Source organism: Odocoileus virginianus, chromosome 9, assembly GCF_023699985.2.
Source record: "Odocoileus virginianus isolate 20LAN1187 ecotype Illinois chromosome 9, Ovbor_1.2, whole genome shotgun sequence".
Classification (NCBI taxonomy): Eukaryota; Metazoa; Chordata; class Mammalia; order Artiodactyla; family Cervidae; genus Odocoileus; species Odocoileus virginianus.
This window is the reverse complement of record NC_069682.1, coordinates 27,568,818-27,586,862: the sequence shown is the minus strand read 5'-3', so window position 1 is coordinate 27,586,862 and position 18,045 is coordinate 27,568,818. Positions and strand designations below refer to the sequence as shown.

General features: G+C 43.0%; 1 protein-coding gene across 2 annotated transcripts in view; it reads left to right on the top strand.

The window, feature by feature from the left end:
- The first annotated feature begins 3,203 nt into the window (after positions 1 to 3,203).
- ITGA8 (integrin subunit alpha 8) overlaps positions 3,204 to 18,045 on the top strand; it is a 190,197-nt gene continuing 175,355 nt past the window's right edge. Inside the window, exons 1-2 of one of the 2 annotated variants that reach the window (XM_020881336.2) lie at positions 3,204 to 3,756; positions 4,363 to 4,496. In XM_020881336.2, the coding sequence (XP_020736995.2) occupies positions 3,551 to 3,756; positions 4,363 to 4,496 (340 nt within the window). In that variant the 5' untranslated portion in view covers positions 3,204 to 3,550. The remainder of the gene's footprint in view (positions 3,757 to 4,362; positions 4,497 to 18,045) is intronic. The other variant, XM_020881335.2, reaches the window with a different exon arrangement.

Here is an 18,045-nt window from a genome sequence, read left to right as displayed (position 1 = left end):
CCTGAATATTCATTGGAAGGACTGATGTTGAAGCTGAAACTCCAATACTTTGGCTACCTGATGTGAAGAACTGACTCATTGGAAAAGACCCTGATGCTGAGAAAGATTGAAGGCGGGAAGAGAAGGGGGCAACAGAAGATGAGATGGTTGGATGGCATCACCAACTTGATGGACATGAGTGTGAGTAAGCTCTGGGAGTTGGTGATGGACAGGGAAGCCTGCAGTGCTGCAGTTCATGGGGTTGCAAAGATTCGGACACAATGGAGCGAACGAACTGAACTGATGTGGCAATATGTAGAACTTTCTTCCCTGACCTATGTAGGGTAAGGGAGTTAGAGAAGACGAGGTTCAGAAAAAGAACAAGACCAGCACTTTACAGGAACAGATCACCTTTAATGAGGTGAGAAGGGGCAGCAGTCAGATTAGTGAGCTGCTACACTAACCCAAGAAAAGAGTAAGTATATCCAGGCATCTATGTGGAAATCTACTGTCTTAAGAGGGCCTGTTCTTCTCCAAGGTTGTTCGGAGTAGTTATCTCTTAAATAACTGGGGCAAGGAATTCTGAAGATCCGTCAGAGGCTGGGACCTGCTGGGAGCTGGGCATAATCAACCTTAATGTCCATTTTTTTTTCCCTTTGGGTGAGAGAGTTCTTTGTTTTGCATGGAATGGTGGGGAGGACCCAGAGGGGAGTTTTAACTCCAGGCTATTTTGAGCCATGTAACTTTCCTTCAACCTACCCATATCTTGAATTAAAAGACCAGGAACATGCTGGAAATATCAAAAATCAAGAGAGTAACAAAAGGGGATACCCTGGTCATATGCTGATTTATACAAATCATTTTATAATATTGAGCTACTTCTGTCCAAAGAATTGATGCTTTTGAACTGTGATATTGGAGAAGACTCTTGAGAGTCCCTTGGACTGCAAGGAGATCCAACCAGTCCATCCTAAAGGAGATCAGTCCTGAATATTCATTGGAAGGACTGATGCTAAAGCTCCAATACTTTGGCCACCTGATGTGAAAACCTGACGCATTGGAAAAGACCCTGATGCTGGGAAAGATTGAAGGCAGGAGGAGAAGGAAACAACAGAGGATGAGATGCATCACCGACTCAATGGACATGAGCTTGAGTAAGCTCTGGGAGTTGGTGATGAACAGGGAGGCCTGGCGTGCTGTAGTCCATGGAGTCACAGAGTCAGACATGACTGAGCGACTGAACGGAACTGAACTTCTGTCCAGTAAATTGGTATGTGGACCAAGTGCATGTCTAAGATTATGCTGTTACATTCTACATACTCAGATGTTCCATTCCAACCTAAATCTTGCCTGCATTATGATGAATTTGCAAATTTCAGCATGCAGTCTCAGGAAATGATGGAGTTGGGGCTATTTCCCAGCCTGTCTCCTACAGCTCTTTTTCTGCCCATGTGTATGTTGCATGTGAATTACTCATTGAAATTTACTCCAGGGAATATCGCTTCTATTACCAACTGTAACCTGACCCAGATAGCAGACTTCGTATCCAACACAAATGGACTCTGGGACTGAGAAAAAAGTTTTCTACCCTCTGCTCTTAAGTCTTTGTCTGGGAAAGGACTATTCAGTTAGGAAATAATCCAGATGTGATGATTTGCTAGGTAATCTTCTGATAGTTTATTATTTTTTAGTATTTTTACAGGGATGAGTGAGGCAAAGAGGGAAACATAAAATTTAAATCCGTCTACCAAGTGAGTTCTGATGTAAGACCGATAAAGTCTAGCTTTGCAATGGGAGCAGAGATTTTCTGTGGGTAGACTCCCACACCTGCTCCATCAGAGTAGACCACTGCTCTGAATCACAGTTTGTGATTCCAGCTTCTTGGGGATCCCAGACTAGTAACAGATTCAATAGGTCCAGAACCTAACTCACTGCATTCCTCCCATTCTGGCCTCCTTGCCCCATTGCTACTGTCTGTGAGTCTCCTCTAAATTGATACCTGTAGGCTCACCTTGGGTTTATCCTTCACTTGCACTCTGCCATCAGTCTGCTGGCCTTTTTCCTGTTAATTAACATTGTGGGCTTCATTTCCCTTCCATCTGTTTATCATGTCGGAGTCCTCATCACTCTGGACATTTGGGCAACAGCCACTTGGCATTCTTCTGACAATTGACCTGCCCAACACACACATCCTTCACTAAACTTCCAGAATCCCTGTAGAACCCACTACCTTTGCCTCAATAATTGTTCTTGTTATTAAGATCCTTTCTTAGGAGGTCCACCCCTACCTCCCACTCCTCCACACCCCCACATTTTCATTCAACCCCCTTGCACAACCATATCATCTCAGCCTCTATGTCTTTAATACTTTGCCTCAATTACTACGCCCACAATGTCTAAAGCCAAGCCTCCTATTCAAATTTCTTCTTAAATTGCCAACGACCCATTAAAATACTGTGGACTCTACTCCACTCTCTCCTCTCTAGGCTTCATTTTCATTTAACCCCAGCGCCATCCTGTTTAACGCGTAATTGCTCTCTTTCCCTGTAAGACCGCACGTTACGAAAAGGCTTCTGGTACCACGCTTCTCCTTTGCCTTTTCCCCCTACTCATCTTTCACTCCCTCTCCCAAGCAGAAGACACAGAAAGAGATCAATAACACCCGTGGATTGGAACTGACGTTTGAACCCCTGCAGATTCCCAGATTCCAACCTACACCCCCTACGCCTACTGTGGGTAAACTGTGAATTCCAACATTCTCAATTTTGCCAGTCGTCACCACATTTAAACAAGGCCACAGAAATTTAGGACCAAGGCGTGTAACCTTCTGCACGTGTCTCTGAGAAAGACCTAAATACAATCTCCAGGATTGCTTTATTAGTCACCTCTGCGTGGAAGTGGGGTGGAGGCGGCGGAGAGGATTATTGGATTTAAACTTTACTTCTCAGTCACAGACTGCGTCGACTCTGAGGGATCTTTAGGCTGCAGAGGTAATGCCAAGATCTCGGCTTTGTCTGGCCTCTTCCCTCGTGGTGGGGTATGCTTTTACATCCTTCCATTTGGGAGAAAGCAAAGCAAACCCTCGCCCAAGGCTGAGCAGAGGCGGGCGGAGTGGCTTTTGGGGCGGGGGGGGATTGCTTCCAAAGCCAGTGGCTTGAATTGGCAAGCGGGAGGCTCGGATAGTTTTTAAGATGCAACTGAAGTAGAAAGCCAACCCACGGAAACAGGCGCCTGGCGCCGGCCGCCCGCGGGGGCGAGGACTGTCGGTGAGTTACCGGCTCCGGCCCGTACTGTGCGGGCCGGCCACTAGGAGGCGCCCCGACCGCACCGGGGCCCCCTCCCGCCGCCAGAGGAGGGCTCGCATCCCCTCCGCCTGCCCCCAGCCGCGGGATTCCGCGGCCAGCAGACCGCAGGGGACGCGCGGAGGAGCGCCCGGGGCTGTCACCGCGGACGCGTCGCGCGCATCGACCCGGGACCAGGGCTCCCGGGACCGCCGGCCGCCACGCCCGCCGTTTCTCAGCCGGGGTCCTCGGCTCGCTCTGCCCGGTGAGCACCACCCGGCCGGAGGGCGATGTCTGCCCGGCCCCGCCGAGGTCCCCGGGGCAGCCGGGCACCGCCGCTTGCGCCCCTCTGCTGCTTCTCGGCCGCTCTGGGGATGCTGTGGTCCCCCGCCTCGCAGGCGTTCAACTTGGACGTGGACAAGCTCACGGTGTACAGCGGACCCGAAGGCAGCTACTTCGGCTACGCGGTGGACTTCCACATACCTGCCGCTCGCACGTAAGTCGCCCCAGGTGCGGGTCCCTGCCCCTCTGCCGGAGGACCCAGGCCTGTCCCCGCAGCCTCCTGGCAGGCGATCCCGAGCGTCCATCCCGCTGCCCACTTAGGGTCCCGTCCGGTTCCCCGCCACCAGCCTCTACCCTCCCATTCCACGCTGGATGTGCCTTGTGAACTTTGAACCAGGGACATGTCACTTGCCTCGAATCCGAAAGTCCTGCGCAGCTCCAGGGACAAAGACTGGAGCATCGTACAAGGGAAACAGGACCGAACAGACTCAGGCCAGTTAAAACGACCACAATACGGTCTGTTTATACATAGCCTGTAACAATTAAGCGTCTGGGCTCAAGTGCTGTCTGCTATAAGCAGCTGGGCTCTGTCCTCAGCTAATTCTCACTACCTACCACCCCCCCCCGCCCCCCCCCCGCAATCTTTCAACTCACTGTATACATAGCTCCACCTAGAGAAGAATTAGGAATATTTGCACCCTCTTCCAAACCAGGTTTCAGACGCCCGTAGGTTTCCAAGAGGAAATCTAGTTTGACAGTCTGTCTCCATCATAAGTACGTTTCCGATTCCAAGGAGTGATTTTGTCCAACCTCTTCTCAGGGCGAGTGTCTTGGTGGGGGCGCCCAAAGCCAACACTAGCCAGCCAGACATCGTGGAAGGGGGAGCAGTCTACTACTGTCCTTGGCCCGCCGAGGGGTCTGCGCAGTGCAGGCAGATACCATTTGACAACACCAGTAAGTGATATTTGTCATTCTCAACTGTTGGTTCTGGTTTCAAAGTGCCAGAGCCATCGGGGGGTCAAGTCCCCACTTTCTTTGTAGAATTTGGCCTTTGTGATGGGTCGGTGTTGCGGGTGGTGCAGGTTCGGAGAGAAATCAAGCTTTTTAAAGCCCGAGTGAAGGGGAGGAAGATGTTAAGTGCACCCCAGAGAGGGAACAGTATTTTGAGCTTGGGTATTTGAATGCATCCTGGTCACTTCAGTTTCCTTACTGTTCTGAGATAAGGGTGTTCAGGGTGAGTGGATGGTTTGGAGAAACACAGATGTTACTCCCTAATCTTGATTCTGGAGAGAATTTGGTTGTTTCCCAAGAACAAATCTGGAAAAAGACACAGCCTTAGAATTTCCAGTGCCCAAACTCCGGAGGCAAGAGTCAGCTGCTGCAGACCCAGACATCACTCCATGTTGCTATTTAATTCTTTACAGAAAGAAAGCATTTTCTTTCAAAATATTGGACACTGGATGCAAACTAGTACAGGCAGAGTGTGGATGGATTACATTCATTTCCAAAATCCCTAGACAGATGTTTCTTATTTAATTAAAGGGAAAATACATTTTAAACAATTCAGGCTGGTTATGTTTCCTCTGGTGTTTTCTCCTTGGGTCTTGAGAAAATAATCTAAACTTAATGCTTTCAAAAACATTAACGCTGAATGTTTTAATTTGTACCTCCAAAACTTTATGAATTCAAAAGGTATATATTATCAGAAAGCAAATATCTCTTTTCAGAAAAATGTGAACATGTCAACTTAATGTTCTTTGATGAACAATCAATTAAAATAACTTGCACGGCGGAACTATTTTATGACATCTTTCTTCATTATTGTTATATTAGTATATATTTAGAATTTGTGTAGGATGTCAGTTTTCACAGAATTTTGATGAAATTGGATGGATATTTACCTGTTACCTCAACTGATTTGCATTTTTTATTTTAAAGGAGAAAATAATTTCCATTCTAAAAATGTGGAAGTAATGTCGCAGAGAAAAGTCCTGTGCAAGCATTACCTTGAAATATGACCAAATTAGGAGATATTTTATAAATGCACTTTAAAATTATGTTTTTTGTATGTGTCTATATATGGTCACAGTAGCTCTTTTATCATTTAATTAAATAATTCAGTTATTTCATACCAATTTTCATAAGCTTTTACTTTAAAGTTTAACTATTAGAAACTGGAAAAATTAAACCACTTGATATTAATTTGTGAAAGAAATCTTCCAGTTAGTGGTTGAATCAGGACTTCAGATGCTTCTAAAAACTGACTTCTAGCTTAATATTAAAATAAATTTCCTAAATCAGAAAAATTATACATAAAATTAATGGTATTTTACTAATCCATATCAAAATCATTTGTATTTTTAAAGTATTTTAAGTGTAAGCCTTGATAAATAAAAACATAAATTTTTGGCATTATTTGAATTTAAACTTAGCATTAGTATTTGGAGACATGTGATGTGTTTTTACCAAGAATCAGTCTATAGTCATGGACATGAAATTAATAACCTTCTAGAATAGTCCCATAACATGTCAACATATCAAATCAGGATCTGGTTAGTATATTTTTCCTTTGATAAACAAAGAATCAATGTCTGTTCAGGTAAGTCACACCTGAAGACCTAAATATTAATCCCAGGTGTCACAGATGAACAGATGAAAACCAGAGTATACAGACATGAGTATGAATTTTTAAAAACTGACCACTCCCATCCCAAAAGTTCTAATGTTACATGACAGTAGGTAACATTTTCCAAAAGTTCATTCTAAAGTAACTGGATCTTCGAATTCAGTTTCCCATAGAAAACTAATATTGAAAGATTGTGCTTTGATTTCCAGAATAACCCACAGGAATGCACTTAACCCTTACTCTAGCTGAATTATATTTGCAATGAAACAGTAGGGGACAATCTAGTACAATTCTGGCAATTAGATCAATAGGAAAATAGTAAGAATGCTGAGAAAAGATCAGGATTCCTTGGAGAAAGACAGGGGGTAGATGGCACTTTCTGGGCAGGTTCTCAGGAAGACATCTGAACATCTCAAAGGGCTTTTGAGATTAATGTTGTTGGTTCTACATTATGTCTTATTTTACTTCTAAATGGATGGAGTTTTTTTTTTTGTTTTTTTGTTTTTCTTGAGAGATGCATGCATCCTACTATCTTATATTTGCAACCATAATCACTGCAATTTGAGAATTTGTTAATGGAACAAAATGAGGGAAAGAAACAGGGAGGTAGATAAGTGTTTCTGAGATAATTGAGCAAGAAATGGAAAACACACACACACACACACACACACACACAAGGCTGAGGAGGCCAAACAACATTAGTAAGAAATGAATGGTCTGTGATGGAATGCACAAAGCAGTGACCTGTGAAAGCCTATGGGAGTTTCCAAGAGCGAAGATTAAGAATGATTGAGAAAAGGAAGTTCCTTGCGTTAGCCATCAGGGGGTACTGTGGGCCCAGGAACCTTGGCTGCTCCTGGGAATGGGCTGAGAATGGTTGGGGGAAGAGGAATCAGAGGATTGTGGCTTAGGGGTTTGCTATGAGTGGGAGCCAGTGCACTACACATCGTTTCTACCAGTGATGTTATCCATGAAGCCCAAGACAGTGGAACTGCCAGTGAATGCCATTTGAATGCCATTTGCTGCAAAACTGTGAAAGGGAGGGACAGCAGGAGCCCATAGAGCTATTTCCAGTCCGAGTGTCAGTTTTGTGGGCAGAATATGGTCTTGGAACCAAAGATAGAAGGCAGAAATAGGCATTCTGACTCTGGGTGTTGCAGTCAGCATTATCAGATGCATTGCATTTATTCATCACCTACTTTGTACCCATCACTCATCCATATTATTTCTAATCCATACAATGAAACAACCATGTAAATCCTGTTTCATGAATAAGAAAAGCGAAGTCGCTCAGTCGTGTCCAACTCTCTGGGACCCCAAGGACTGTATGTATAGCCCACCAGGCTCTTCCCAATACTGGAGTGGGGTTGCTATGTCCTTCTTCAGGGGATGTTCCCGACCCAGGGATCAAACCCAGGTCTCCTGCATTGTGGACAGATGCTTTACCCTCTGAGCCACCAGGGAAGTGGCAGACAGCAAAGGTGTTAAAACAGATACACCCAAGGTCCCGCAGTGGTAAACAGTAGATGCAGTACTGGTCCTAACAGACTGCAAATTCAAGGTCAGATCCTGTGGAGCTGAGGCACTGGTCATCTTCCTCCGCCCTCCCCCATTTTCGTTACCTTCACATGTTCCAGTTAAAGTGATCCTCCAGAGAAGATCTGAAAGGCGAAACGGTTTAGATACAGGGTTATTTAAGCCAGAGGTCATGGAGGTAGCCGTTGTCAGGGTGGGAATGATGGCTTGCGCGATACATGTCCCCTCAGAGTCCCCAGTCCCCATCCACGGTCTCTTGTCTTACTCTCTGGCCATGGGCAGCAGCGTGCATGTCCAGCATGAACCAACCCCCGCCTTCCCCCCACTGCCTGAGGAAGAAAATCCCTCTATTTGACAAAGTAGTACCTCCGAGTGTTGGACACCCACAAATTGACATGCATGTAATAGCGTATGATGTATCAGGCATCAATAAATATCACATTGCAAATATTCCTTTGTACAGAGAATCCTGACTGTCTCTGTCTTCCACCCTGTCTGCTTTTACTATTACATCTGAATTCAAGACATTCTGAGTAAATTTGACCTTTTAATGATGTAGTTTCAACTTGTTCAAGCCCCTGGGGTGCCTACAAATTAATATTCGCTGTGGTAACCTACTCAACTCTCTCAACCTAGACACTGGTGGAGACTGGCCTATAATTTAGTCCCTGAATCTGGTTGTGATCTTGAACTTTAGTTTATTTAAGGTCAACTGCCTGTTTTTTTGTAAAGTCTGCCTTTGAGTTTGAAATTTTTTTCATTAAATAGTCATTGATTTTATTTGTACTTTATCCTGTAACCGGGATTTTAAAAAAAATTACTTCTCATCATAAATGCAAAAACAGAGGAAGCTGGGAATAGCCTAACACTTCAAATGCATGAATACTATTAAAATCTGTGGTCCTTTCAAGTATGGAAAAAGGAAACTTTCGGGAAGCATATGGTGGTGGGGGAGGTGCAAAGTGCAAAGAGTAGATAATTTTCCTGCTCTGTGCAAAATCAAGTGGCTTCAGAAATCCCCTTCTCTCATCTCCCTTCTGTCTTTCCCCCTTACTTCACTAGAATAAAATTCCCCCACCCCCAAAATGATTTCTTTCCTTTTTGGTCCTAAACTGTGCCCCACGTCTTAAATGTAAAACATCGCATCTGCCAAGTTCATGCCTCTCCTTTCTAAATCTACTCCAAGGTTCATTGTTTTTCTACTTCCTACATTTTCCAAACCCATGTGTGGATTGCAGAAAAAGCCCTGAATCACAGCTCCCCAGCTAGAAGAGGGGTGAATGAAACACACTCCATCTTTGCAGTGATAAGAAGGCAAATTGCAACAATGGAAACAAAAGCATAGAAGCAAATATTTGATTGTTTTAAATACTCAAATGAAACATTTTGAGGAGAAAGATAATAGCATGAGCTAATAAATGATCATCATCACAGCATTAGTAATACAGCTGGGAACACTCCCAATTAGAGACCCACTTAAAGAAGAAACAAGAGGAAGTGGGAGGTACCGCTGAGATTTGGGAGTCATCTGAGAAAGACTACCAGAATTTGCCTGACCTTAATTTAGCATCTTATATATATATATATTTAAAGCTTAAAATGGAAGACAATTTGATTAGGATATTTCAAAGCTCTAGGAAGCTAAGATTTTTTTGGGAATTGTATTGTAGCTTGGAGACCGGAAGCCTTTGTTGGAGGGGGCAGGCAGAAGTCTGTTTTATTTTGTGTAGAGGGAGCCCACAATAAGCAGCAGCTTAAAGCATCTGGTGCTGTGATGGGTACAGGGTTGTATTTTGATAGTATTGGGTGTGCCCTTCATGTGAGAGTTGGGAAACATATTGGTCACATAAGCCTTGCTTTTCTAACTTCCTCCGAAAGAAATCAGTTTTTGTTCAGTATCAAAGCAGAGGCAAATGGAGGGCATAGCTACCTCCAGTAAATGACAGAGGAAATAACAGAAATGCGATAGAACTCAGACGGCAGAAATGTGGACTCTGGTGAATTCAATTGAAAGTGGAAAAAAAAGGTGAAAGCCCAATGATAACGTGCACCTTTGAGAATTAATAATTGCCAGAGTTAGTGTTTTACTACTTGTACACTTATATATACATACACACACGTACACATACATGCACACACATACACACATGCATACACACACACACTCTTTAGGACAGAAAGCTTACTCTGCCAAGTACTTCTCTCACTGAGTCATCAGGGGCAATTAAGCTGGAAGGCTTACTTACTCTAGAAGCAATTCATGATGGCTCTCAAATGGGCTCTGATGGGCTATCATCTCAAGCTGACAGATGCAACCAGCATCCCTCAGCTTCTCTCAATTGACTCAGACTTTCATGTGACAAAATGCAATGGCTATCAAGTCCTGATATGAGCCGGGAGGAGGCAGTGGTCCCTACAGTACACAGCCCCAGAGGAAGCAATTAGAAAAAAGGAAGTCCTTGAAACTCCAACCAGAAATGGGAAACAGATCTGCTCTATGGCTAGTTGAGTAGAAAGAGCATTAGGCGCCTGTTGCTTAATCTGCAAAATTCTTTCAAGAATCTGGAAGTGTGTGTGATGGAAGAGGCTTCCAGGCTCTTGGCAGGAAGAATCCGTGCAGCAGCTGTAGCATTCTGGGAGAAATGTAGGAAGTTGTCTTGAAACTGTTCTGAAAGCAAGAAAAACAAACTGGCACATTGGAGCCGGCTGGTTGAGATGTGAGCATTCAAACTTTACCTGTTGTGTGTAGAGTATTGTATCTATGAGTTGTGTTAATGGAAAGAGTTGCCTACATTCCTAACAAGCTGAGCTCAGCGGTGCCCTAAAGGACACCATCCAGAGACACAAACACAGATTTTTGAGGAAGAGAGATAAAAACTAATTATAGATCTTATTAAAAGTGCTCCCTTTTAAAATATCTCATTTTCAAAATTCAGTTTAAATTCATCTTCAGAAAGCATATTAGTGTATCAAGCAAGGTGTACCTGTATAATGAAACACTAAAATAGATTAAAAGTAGTTTTGATTCTGGGTTAAGTTATATGAAGATTTGAGGTAGATAAGCAAATTGTGATGCACAGAAAGGCATTTAATACTTTAAACACTGGTGTTGCTCTGTTAGGGACCTCAGCCAGGCAACTCTCAGACTAGTTGAAAAAGAAGAAGGCTTAACCCCAGCCCTGCAGAAAGGCCAGCTCCTGGATCTCTGAGATTTGAACCCAAAGGTCTGCAAGTTGAGAAACTCTTCTAGGTCCACAAACACTGGTGAAAGTGATCAGTTACCCTTTTAATTGTTTTAGTAAAAGTAAAGCATAGGTTACAAAAATAAGTCTTTGCAGAAATAGTTGGGCTTCCCCAGTGGTCATCTACCTACAGTGCAGGAGATGCAGGAGACATGGGTTTGATCACTGTGTCAGGAGGGTTCCCTGGAGGAGGATATGGCAACCCACTCCAGTATTCTTGCCTGGAGAATCCCATGAACAGAGAAGCCTGGAAGGCTACAGTCCATAGAGTTGAAAAGAGTCAGACACAACTGAGTGACTGAGCATGCACACATAGAAATGGTTGCCAGGCATTAGAAGCGAGAAGGAGGGGTGTTCTCCAAAGGGGAAGATTGAAGGAATTTGGGGAGCTAATGGAACTTCTTGTGTCTCGATTGTGATGGTGGTCCATAACTATAGGTATGTATCAAAAGTTGTTGAACTGGGAACTTTGCTGGTGGTCCAGAGGTGAAGAATCCATCTGCTAATGCAGAGGACACAGGTTAATCCCTGGTCTGGGGAGGTCCCACATGCCTCGGGGAAGCTAAGCCTGCACGCCACAACTACCAGGTCTGCACTCCGGAGCCTGTGCGCTGCAATGAGAGAAGCCACCACACTGAGAAGCCCTTACACCGCGATGAAGAGTAGTCCTGCTCCAGACAACTGGGGAAAGCCCACGTACAGCAATGAAGACCCAGCGCAACCACAAGTAAATAAATGGATACACAGAAACAGGATTGTTCAAAGAAAAAAGTCATTGAACTGTACATCTCCAAGAATGAATTTTACTGCATGTAAATAAAACCAAGAAGAGAGAAAGAAAACATTATGGAGTATGCTAGAGAGTTCTATATTTGATATGATATTAAAGCTGGTTGTATGGCCATTGCTATGATGATGTGAGTTTAAACTGTTAGACTACTATCTGATGTGATAATAGCTGGGAGTATAAGGACACAGCCCTGAAAGGCTAAGTAAGTCGCCTTACTGCCCCCAAACAGGGGAAAACAGTATGTCAGCTCATCACGTAGGACCCTCTTTACCATTCTTTAAATAAAGAATACTATGATCAGGATGTGTGTGGCAACACACCCATGTGAATGGAAACATGCTGAATCAGAATAAATCTTTGCAACGAAGCATCATATTTGGTAATTCTCATGTCGTTACTGAAATTTAGGCATGGGATCTCCCATTGATCATCACTGAACTAAGGAGCTCTCACTTCAGACACATTATTGTAGTGACCAAAATTCATGTAACTGCACTGCAGGGCATTAACTTATTTGCATTATATCAATTTTATTCTTAAACTCTGATGCTTCACCTATGGACACAGAGCTGTGTGTGATATTGCAAAATTCTCTATTATCAATCAGCCCTGATTTCAGGACAGGTTGAAATGAGAGAAAAGGATGTATACCACTGCAACAGGAATAGGTTTCTTTGAGAACCCTACACAGTCCACATTACTCACATCATCTCACTCCAGGTGGAGGTCAGAGCTAACTCTCCGCCCAACCTGCCAAAGTTATGGCTCCATCTCTAGTCTATTGTCATTCCCTGTGATTTGCCCACATGTCTCTGTCACAGGCCACCCCTGCCTCTTGGCTTCCACAGTACATCATGGCAAAGCTTACCTCTCAAGCATATGTTACATATACCCATGTCTCTACTCACTCTGAGCCTTTGTCCTGGTTCCTCTCTCATAACCAACCAGAACATTTTATTTTCCAGCAGTGATTTTTTGGTATTTTTCTGTCCTCTCTCTTCCTACAATTCCCTATGGAAAATGTGTTTCAGAAATTAATTCTGATGTTGCTGCAAATCCTAAAAATATCTTAAAATCCTAAAAAAAAAAGGATGAGGACATACACTAAAAAATAACATTTTCAAACATCCTAAATATGGATGTATATCCCATAAATGATGCTATAAATCACACAATTGGGTATTATAGAAACTTAAAAATGAAGCCCACCAGGAATCAAGATTAAAATGGGGAAATGCTTTTGTTTTAATATTAAGTTAAAAAAATTTCAAAATTGTGTCTACAGCCTGTGGAAGAACACAGAGGAGAAGGGCAATTAAACCTGTTCTTTTCTTCTTTCCCTAGTGCATTTGTTACTTATTTTTAAAAACCATGAACAGGTATTCATTTATGATCAGGAAAAATAATAATAAAACAAAACATGCAAAGATTTCTAGATGAAATTTTTGAGTTCACTGAAGTATTATGAAGATTAACAGTGGAAAACCATGACTCAGGTTTTGTGTTGACTGAAAGCAGTCTTAGTGGTTTCTTTTGTCTTGGATATACATGGTAGAGTAGTTTATAAATGTACTTATTTACATATAACTGCTTGTGTTTCAAAATATTGACAATCAAGGATGTTTTCAATGACAATTGTGTGTGTAAAAATAAGAAGACACTATTTATGACCTGTTTCTATTCTAGATTCTACATCAATAAAAACATAAGCTTGGTGGTCTGACAGTTTCTAGAGACTTTTATTTATTTATTATTATTATTTATTTATTTGACTGTACTCAGTCTTAGTTGTGGCATGTGGGATCTTAGTTGAGGCATGCCAACTTTTAGCTGCAATATGTGGGGTCTAGTTCCCTGACCAGGGATTGAACCTGGGCTCCCTGCATTGGGAACATGAAGTCTTAACTTCTGGACCACCAGAGAAGTCCTGAGACTTTTAGAATAAAGAGAGCTGTTAGCAGGGGGCAAACTGTCTCCCCGAGTCTTCCGGAAACACCCTCACAGACTCATCCAGAAATAATGTCTAGTCAAGTACCCAGACATTTCATGATCCAGTGAGGTTGACACATAAAATTAACCAGCACATCTTCTTTGTGACTCACAATATGTATTCTCCTAGAAAAGGCACTGAGAATTTGTGAACTAAAGAATAACCCATTGGATTCGTAGGGTAGAATATTTTTTTGACAGTCATTATTTCTCCTCATGTCTCTTAAGCCAAAGAATGCCCAGGGATTACTCTAGTATCAAATAACCCCGGATCTCTTGGCGTAAACCAGCCAAGGTTTATTGCTTGTTCACGCTGTCTGGTTAATATGAGTTGGAGAGGAGCCTCTGCTTGTACAAGTGACCCAAAGACCTGGGCTGATGGAGATTCCTGATGGACACATGCTTTCAAGGTCACTCTAACTGGGAAGACTTATGGCAAATTGCACCTCGTCTATTAAAGCTCCCATATGGAATTGATATTTACTGCTTCTCCTCGTGTTTAGTGGCCAGACTACTCCTAGGAAGTTGGCCATGCCATCTTATTTGAATATCTAATTATTTGAATATCTGATTATCTTTGTGTTAGATTGGTGTGTTTATGCACACCTGTCAAAGTTGTTTATAGGCAATTTTTAAAAGAATACTAGAAATGAAATGCTCTAGAATTTAATCTTTGCAAATGTTATTAAAACAGTTTTCTTCTACCTTTTTTTTTTTTGGCATGCTGTTGGCAGTATCTTAGTTCCCTGACCAGGGATTGAACCTAGGACCCGGAAGTGAAAGCACAAAGTCCTCACCACTGGACTGCTAGAGAACCCCCTAAAGTTGATTTTTTTTCCTCTTTTTTTGTTGGCTGCACCTTGCAGCCTGCAGAACTTCCCCAACCAGGGATCAAACCCATGCCCCCTGCAGTGGAAGCATAGAGTCTTAAGCACTGAACCACCAGGGAAATCCTAGTATTCTTTTATTTCTAATGGAGATACTCTGTAGGACATATTTTTTGGAGGCTCTGAAATAAAATAGTTCTTTGGGGCTATGGTTCTAATCCTTAGGTTTGTGGTAAGGAGCAGACAAGACACGTGGCAAAGAAACAAAGATGTTCCTATCAATAGATGCAAAGATAATGGGTGAAATGCATACTAACAATAAATTCTCAACTTGTTCCAACTGGCGTCCAGTCTCTGGCACAGATACTGACTAGGGAGACTGAATACCCTTCATCCTTTAAGTCAGGTTCTTTGGGTGACATATTAAATCAGAATTTTTTTCCCCTCAAAGCACCCTTTGGCTTACTTTAATTCATTTTTACTTATAAAATGCAGTTGACCCTTGAACAAATAGGGATTTGGTCTATGCCAATCCACTTAGGACACGACTTAGTGACTGAACAACAAATCCACTGAGGAGAACTTTTTTTTAAAGTAAATACCACATTATTACGGGCCTTCCCTGGTGGCTCAGATGGTAAAGAATCTACCTGCAATGTGGGAGACCTGTGTTTGATCCCTGAGTCAGAAAGATCCCCTGGAAAAGGAAATGGCTACTCACTCCAGTATTTTGGCCTAGAGAATTCCCTGGACAGAGGAGCCTGGTGAGCTACAATCCATGGGGTCGCAAAGAGTCAAACATGGCTGAGCACCTAACACATGTTATTATAGGATCCTCAGATGGTTGAGTCTGCAGATGCAGAACCTCATTATGGCAAGCAGACTATCTGCCTCCATAAGGGCATCTGGGCATCTGGAAAGGAGAACATCTGAGGTTTTGGTATCCATGGTGGGTCTCAGAACCAATCCCCAGAGTTGCCCAAGGGTCACCTATGTTCTCTTAAGAAACAGTAGTGTTGAAATTAAAGCTTAGATTTGTTGTCATTTTAGTTGCTAAGTCGTGTCCAACTGTTTTGTGACTGACTGCATGGACTGTAGCCTGTCAGGCTCCTCTGTCCGTGGGATTTCCTAGGCAACAATGTTGGAGTCTTCTGCAGGGAACCTTCCCAACTTAGGGGTCAAACCGGAGTCTCCTGCATTGGCAGGCTGAACCACCAGGGAAGCCAATAAACTTAGATTTAGCAGTAAAACCAAATTTCAGCAACAAGAGAAATATTAAGAACTCTCTACAAGCAGTTGTGGTCCTTGACCCTGCTTGTATGGCCATGAACTTACCCTTATGGAATTTACAATGAATAGCCAGTGACAAGTTGACAGAAAGTATAATAAGGCCAAAGGGAACAGAGAGTGGTGTGTGTGTGTGTGTGTGTGTACACAAAGGCACTTTTTTCTGATTCACTTGGGTGTTATTTTCCTATTGCTGCTGTAACAACTTACTGTGTACTTTGTGGCTTTGAACAACACAAGCTGATTATCACACAGTTCTGGAGGCCAAGTCTATAATATTAGGTCTCACTGGACTAAAATCAAGGTGCTGGCAGAGCTGTGCTGCTTCTGGAAGCTCTGGGGGAGGATCTGTTTCCTTGCTTTCTTCAGGTTCCAGAAGTTGCTCACATATCTTGGTTCATGGCCCTCTTCCATTTTCAAAGCCAACATGTCAGATCGAGTCCTTCTTATACTGCTCTTCTTCTGGTTCTTCTACCTCCTTCTTTCACCTTAAAAAATCTTTGTTATTACTTTGGGCCCTGCAGATAATCCAGGATCTTCTCCCTATTTTAAGTCAACTGGTTAGCAACCTTGATTCCATCCACAAACTTAATTGTCTTTTGTCATGCAGCCTAACATAGTCTCAGGTTTGGCGTACTAAGATGCAGACATCTGAACTTCCCTGGTGGTCCGGTGACTGAGACTCTGCATTCCCAATTCAAGGACCCCGGGTTCTATCCCTTAGGAGAGTTGGATCTCGTATGTTGTAACTAAGAGTTCACATGCTTCAACTAAAAGATCCTGCATGTCACAGCTAGGACTCAGAGCAGCCAAATTAAAAAAAAAAAAAAAAAAGCAAAAACACATAGACGTTTTGAGGGCTATTATTTTGTTTACTAAAGGTGGTCAGAGAAAGTTTCACTGAAAAGGTGATATTTGAACAGAGGCCTAAATTAAGTGAAGGAAGGAACCATGTAGCGGAAGGCAGGGTAGTTCTAAATTGTAGGAGAGTCAGTGTTAAGTCTGAAGAGAAGAGTGTTCTTGGGAAACGGAGAAGACCCACCGGGTTAAAGAGAAGTCAGTCCGGTAAAGAAAGATAGAAGATGAAGCAGGACTATCTAGCACCTTAACAGTCAGTAGGACTTTGGGTTTCATTCTAAGAGCGATGGGCAGTCAGTGGTGGTTTTGAGGAGGCAAGTAACAGAATTTGATTATATTTTACGAAGGATTGGTTTAGTAGAGTGTAGGCAACCACAGCAGAAGCAAGGGGATGAGGTGGGAGACATCCCCATCATCTGGTGATAGAAAAGTGTGGTTTGGGTCGGGGAATAGCAGTTAGGGTGGAGAAATGGTTGGATTTGGGATTTGTTTGGAAGTGCAGTTGGTAGAATTTTCCTTATGGATCAGATGAAGGGTACAGAAGAAAGAGAAAAATTTGATCTGAGTAACCGGAGGAATGGGACCGAGACAGGGAATAGGGGAAGCAGCAAATCTCAGAGAAAGTATCCAGTTGAGTCCAGATAGGAGAAACTGGAGATGTTTATTAGACATCAGAGTGATATCACATAGGAGGCTGGATAAATAAGCCTAAAGTTCAGGCAAGAAGCTTGGAAATTTAAATGTGGAAGTCGTAGGTGATATTGAATGCCATGACTGATGGAGTTAATGTGGATGAAGAGAAGTGAGGAGAAACAAAGTGAAGCAAAGAGAAGAGAGAAAGAGAGAGGATGGGAAAGGTCATTTTTTTATCTTCATTTTTTTTCTAAATTTATTTATTGTTTTTGGTTGCACTGGGTCTTCATTGCTATGCACAGGCTTTCTCTAGTTGCGGCAGGCGTTGGCTACTGTTCGTTGTGGTGTGCAGGCTTCTCATTGCAGTGATTTCTTTTGTTCCAGAGCATAACCTGTAAGCATGTAGACTTCAGCAGTTGCAGCACATGGGTTCACTAGCTGTGGCTCGTGGGGAGACTGGACCCCACTTCCCTGGACTATCAGGGAGGTCCTAGAGTCCCTGACATTTAAAGAACAATCAGTGTTGAGGAGGATGTATAAGCAATGCTAAGAAGAAGCTGCTGGTTAGGCAAAAGAAGTCAAGAAGCCAGTGAAGAAATTCATCTGAATACTTCCCTGTGGACCAGTGGTTAAGAATCTGCCTGCCAATTCAGGAGACAGGAGTTCGATCCCTGGTCCAGGAACTAGATCCCCCATGACTCAGAGCAGCCAAGCC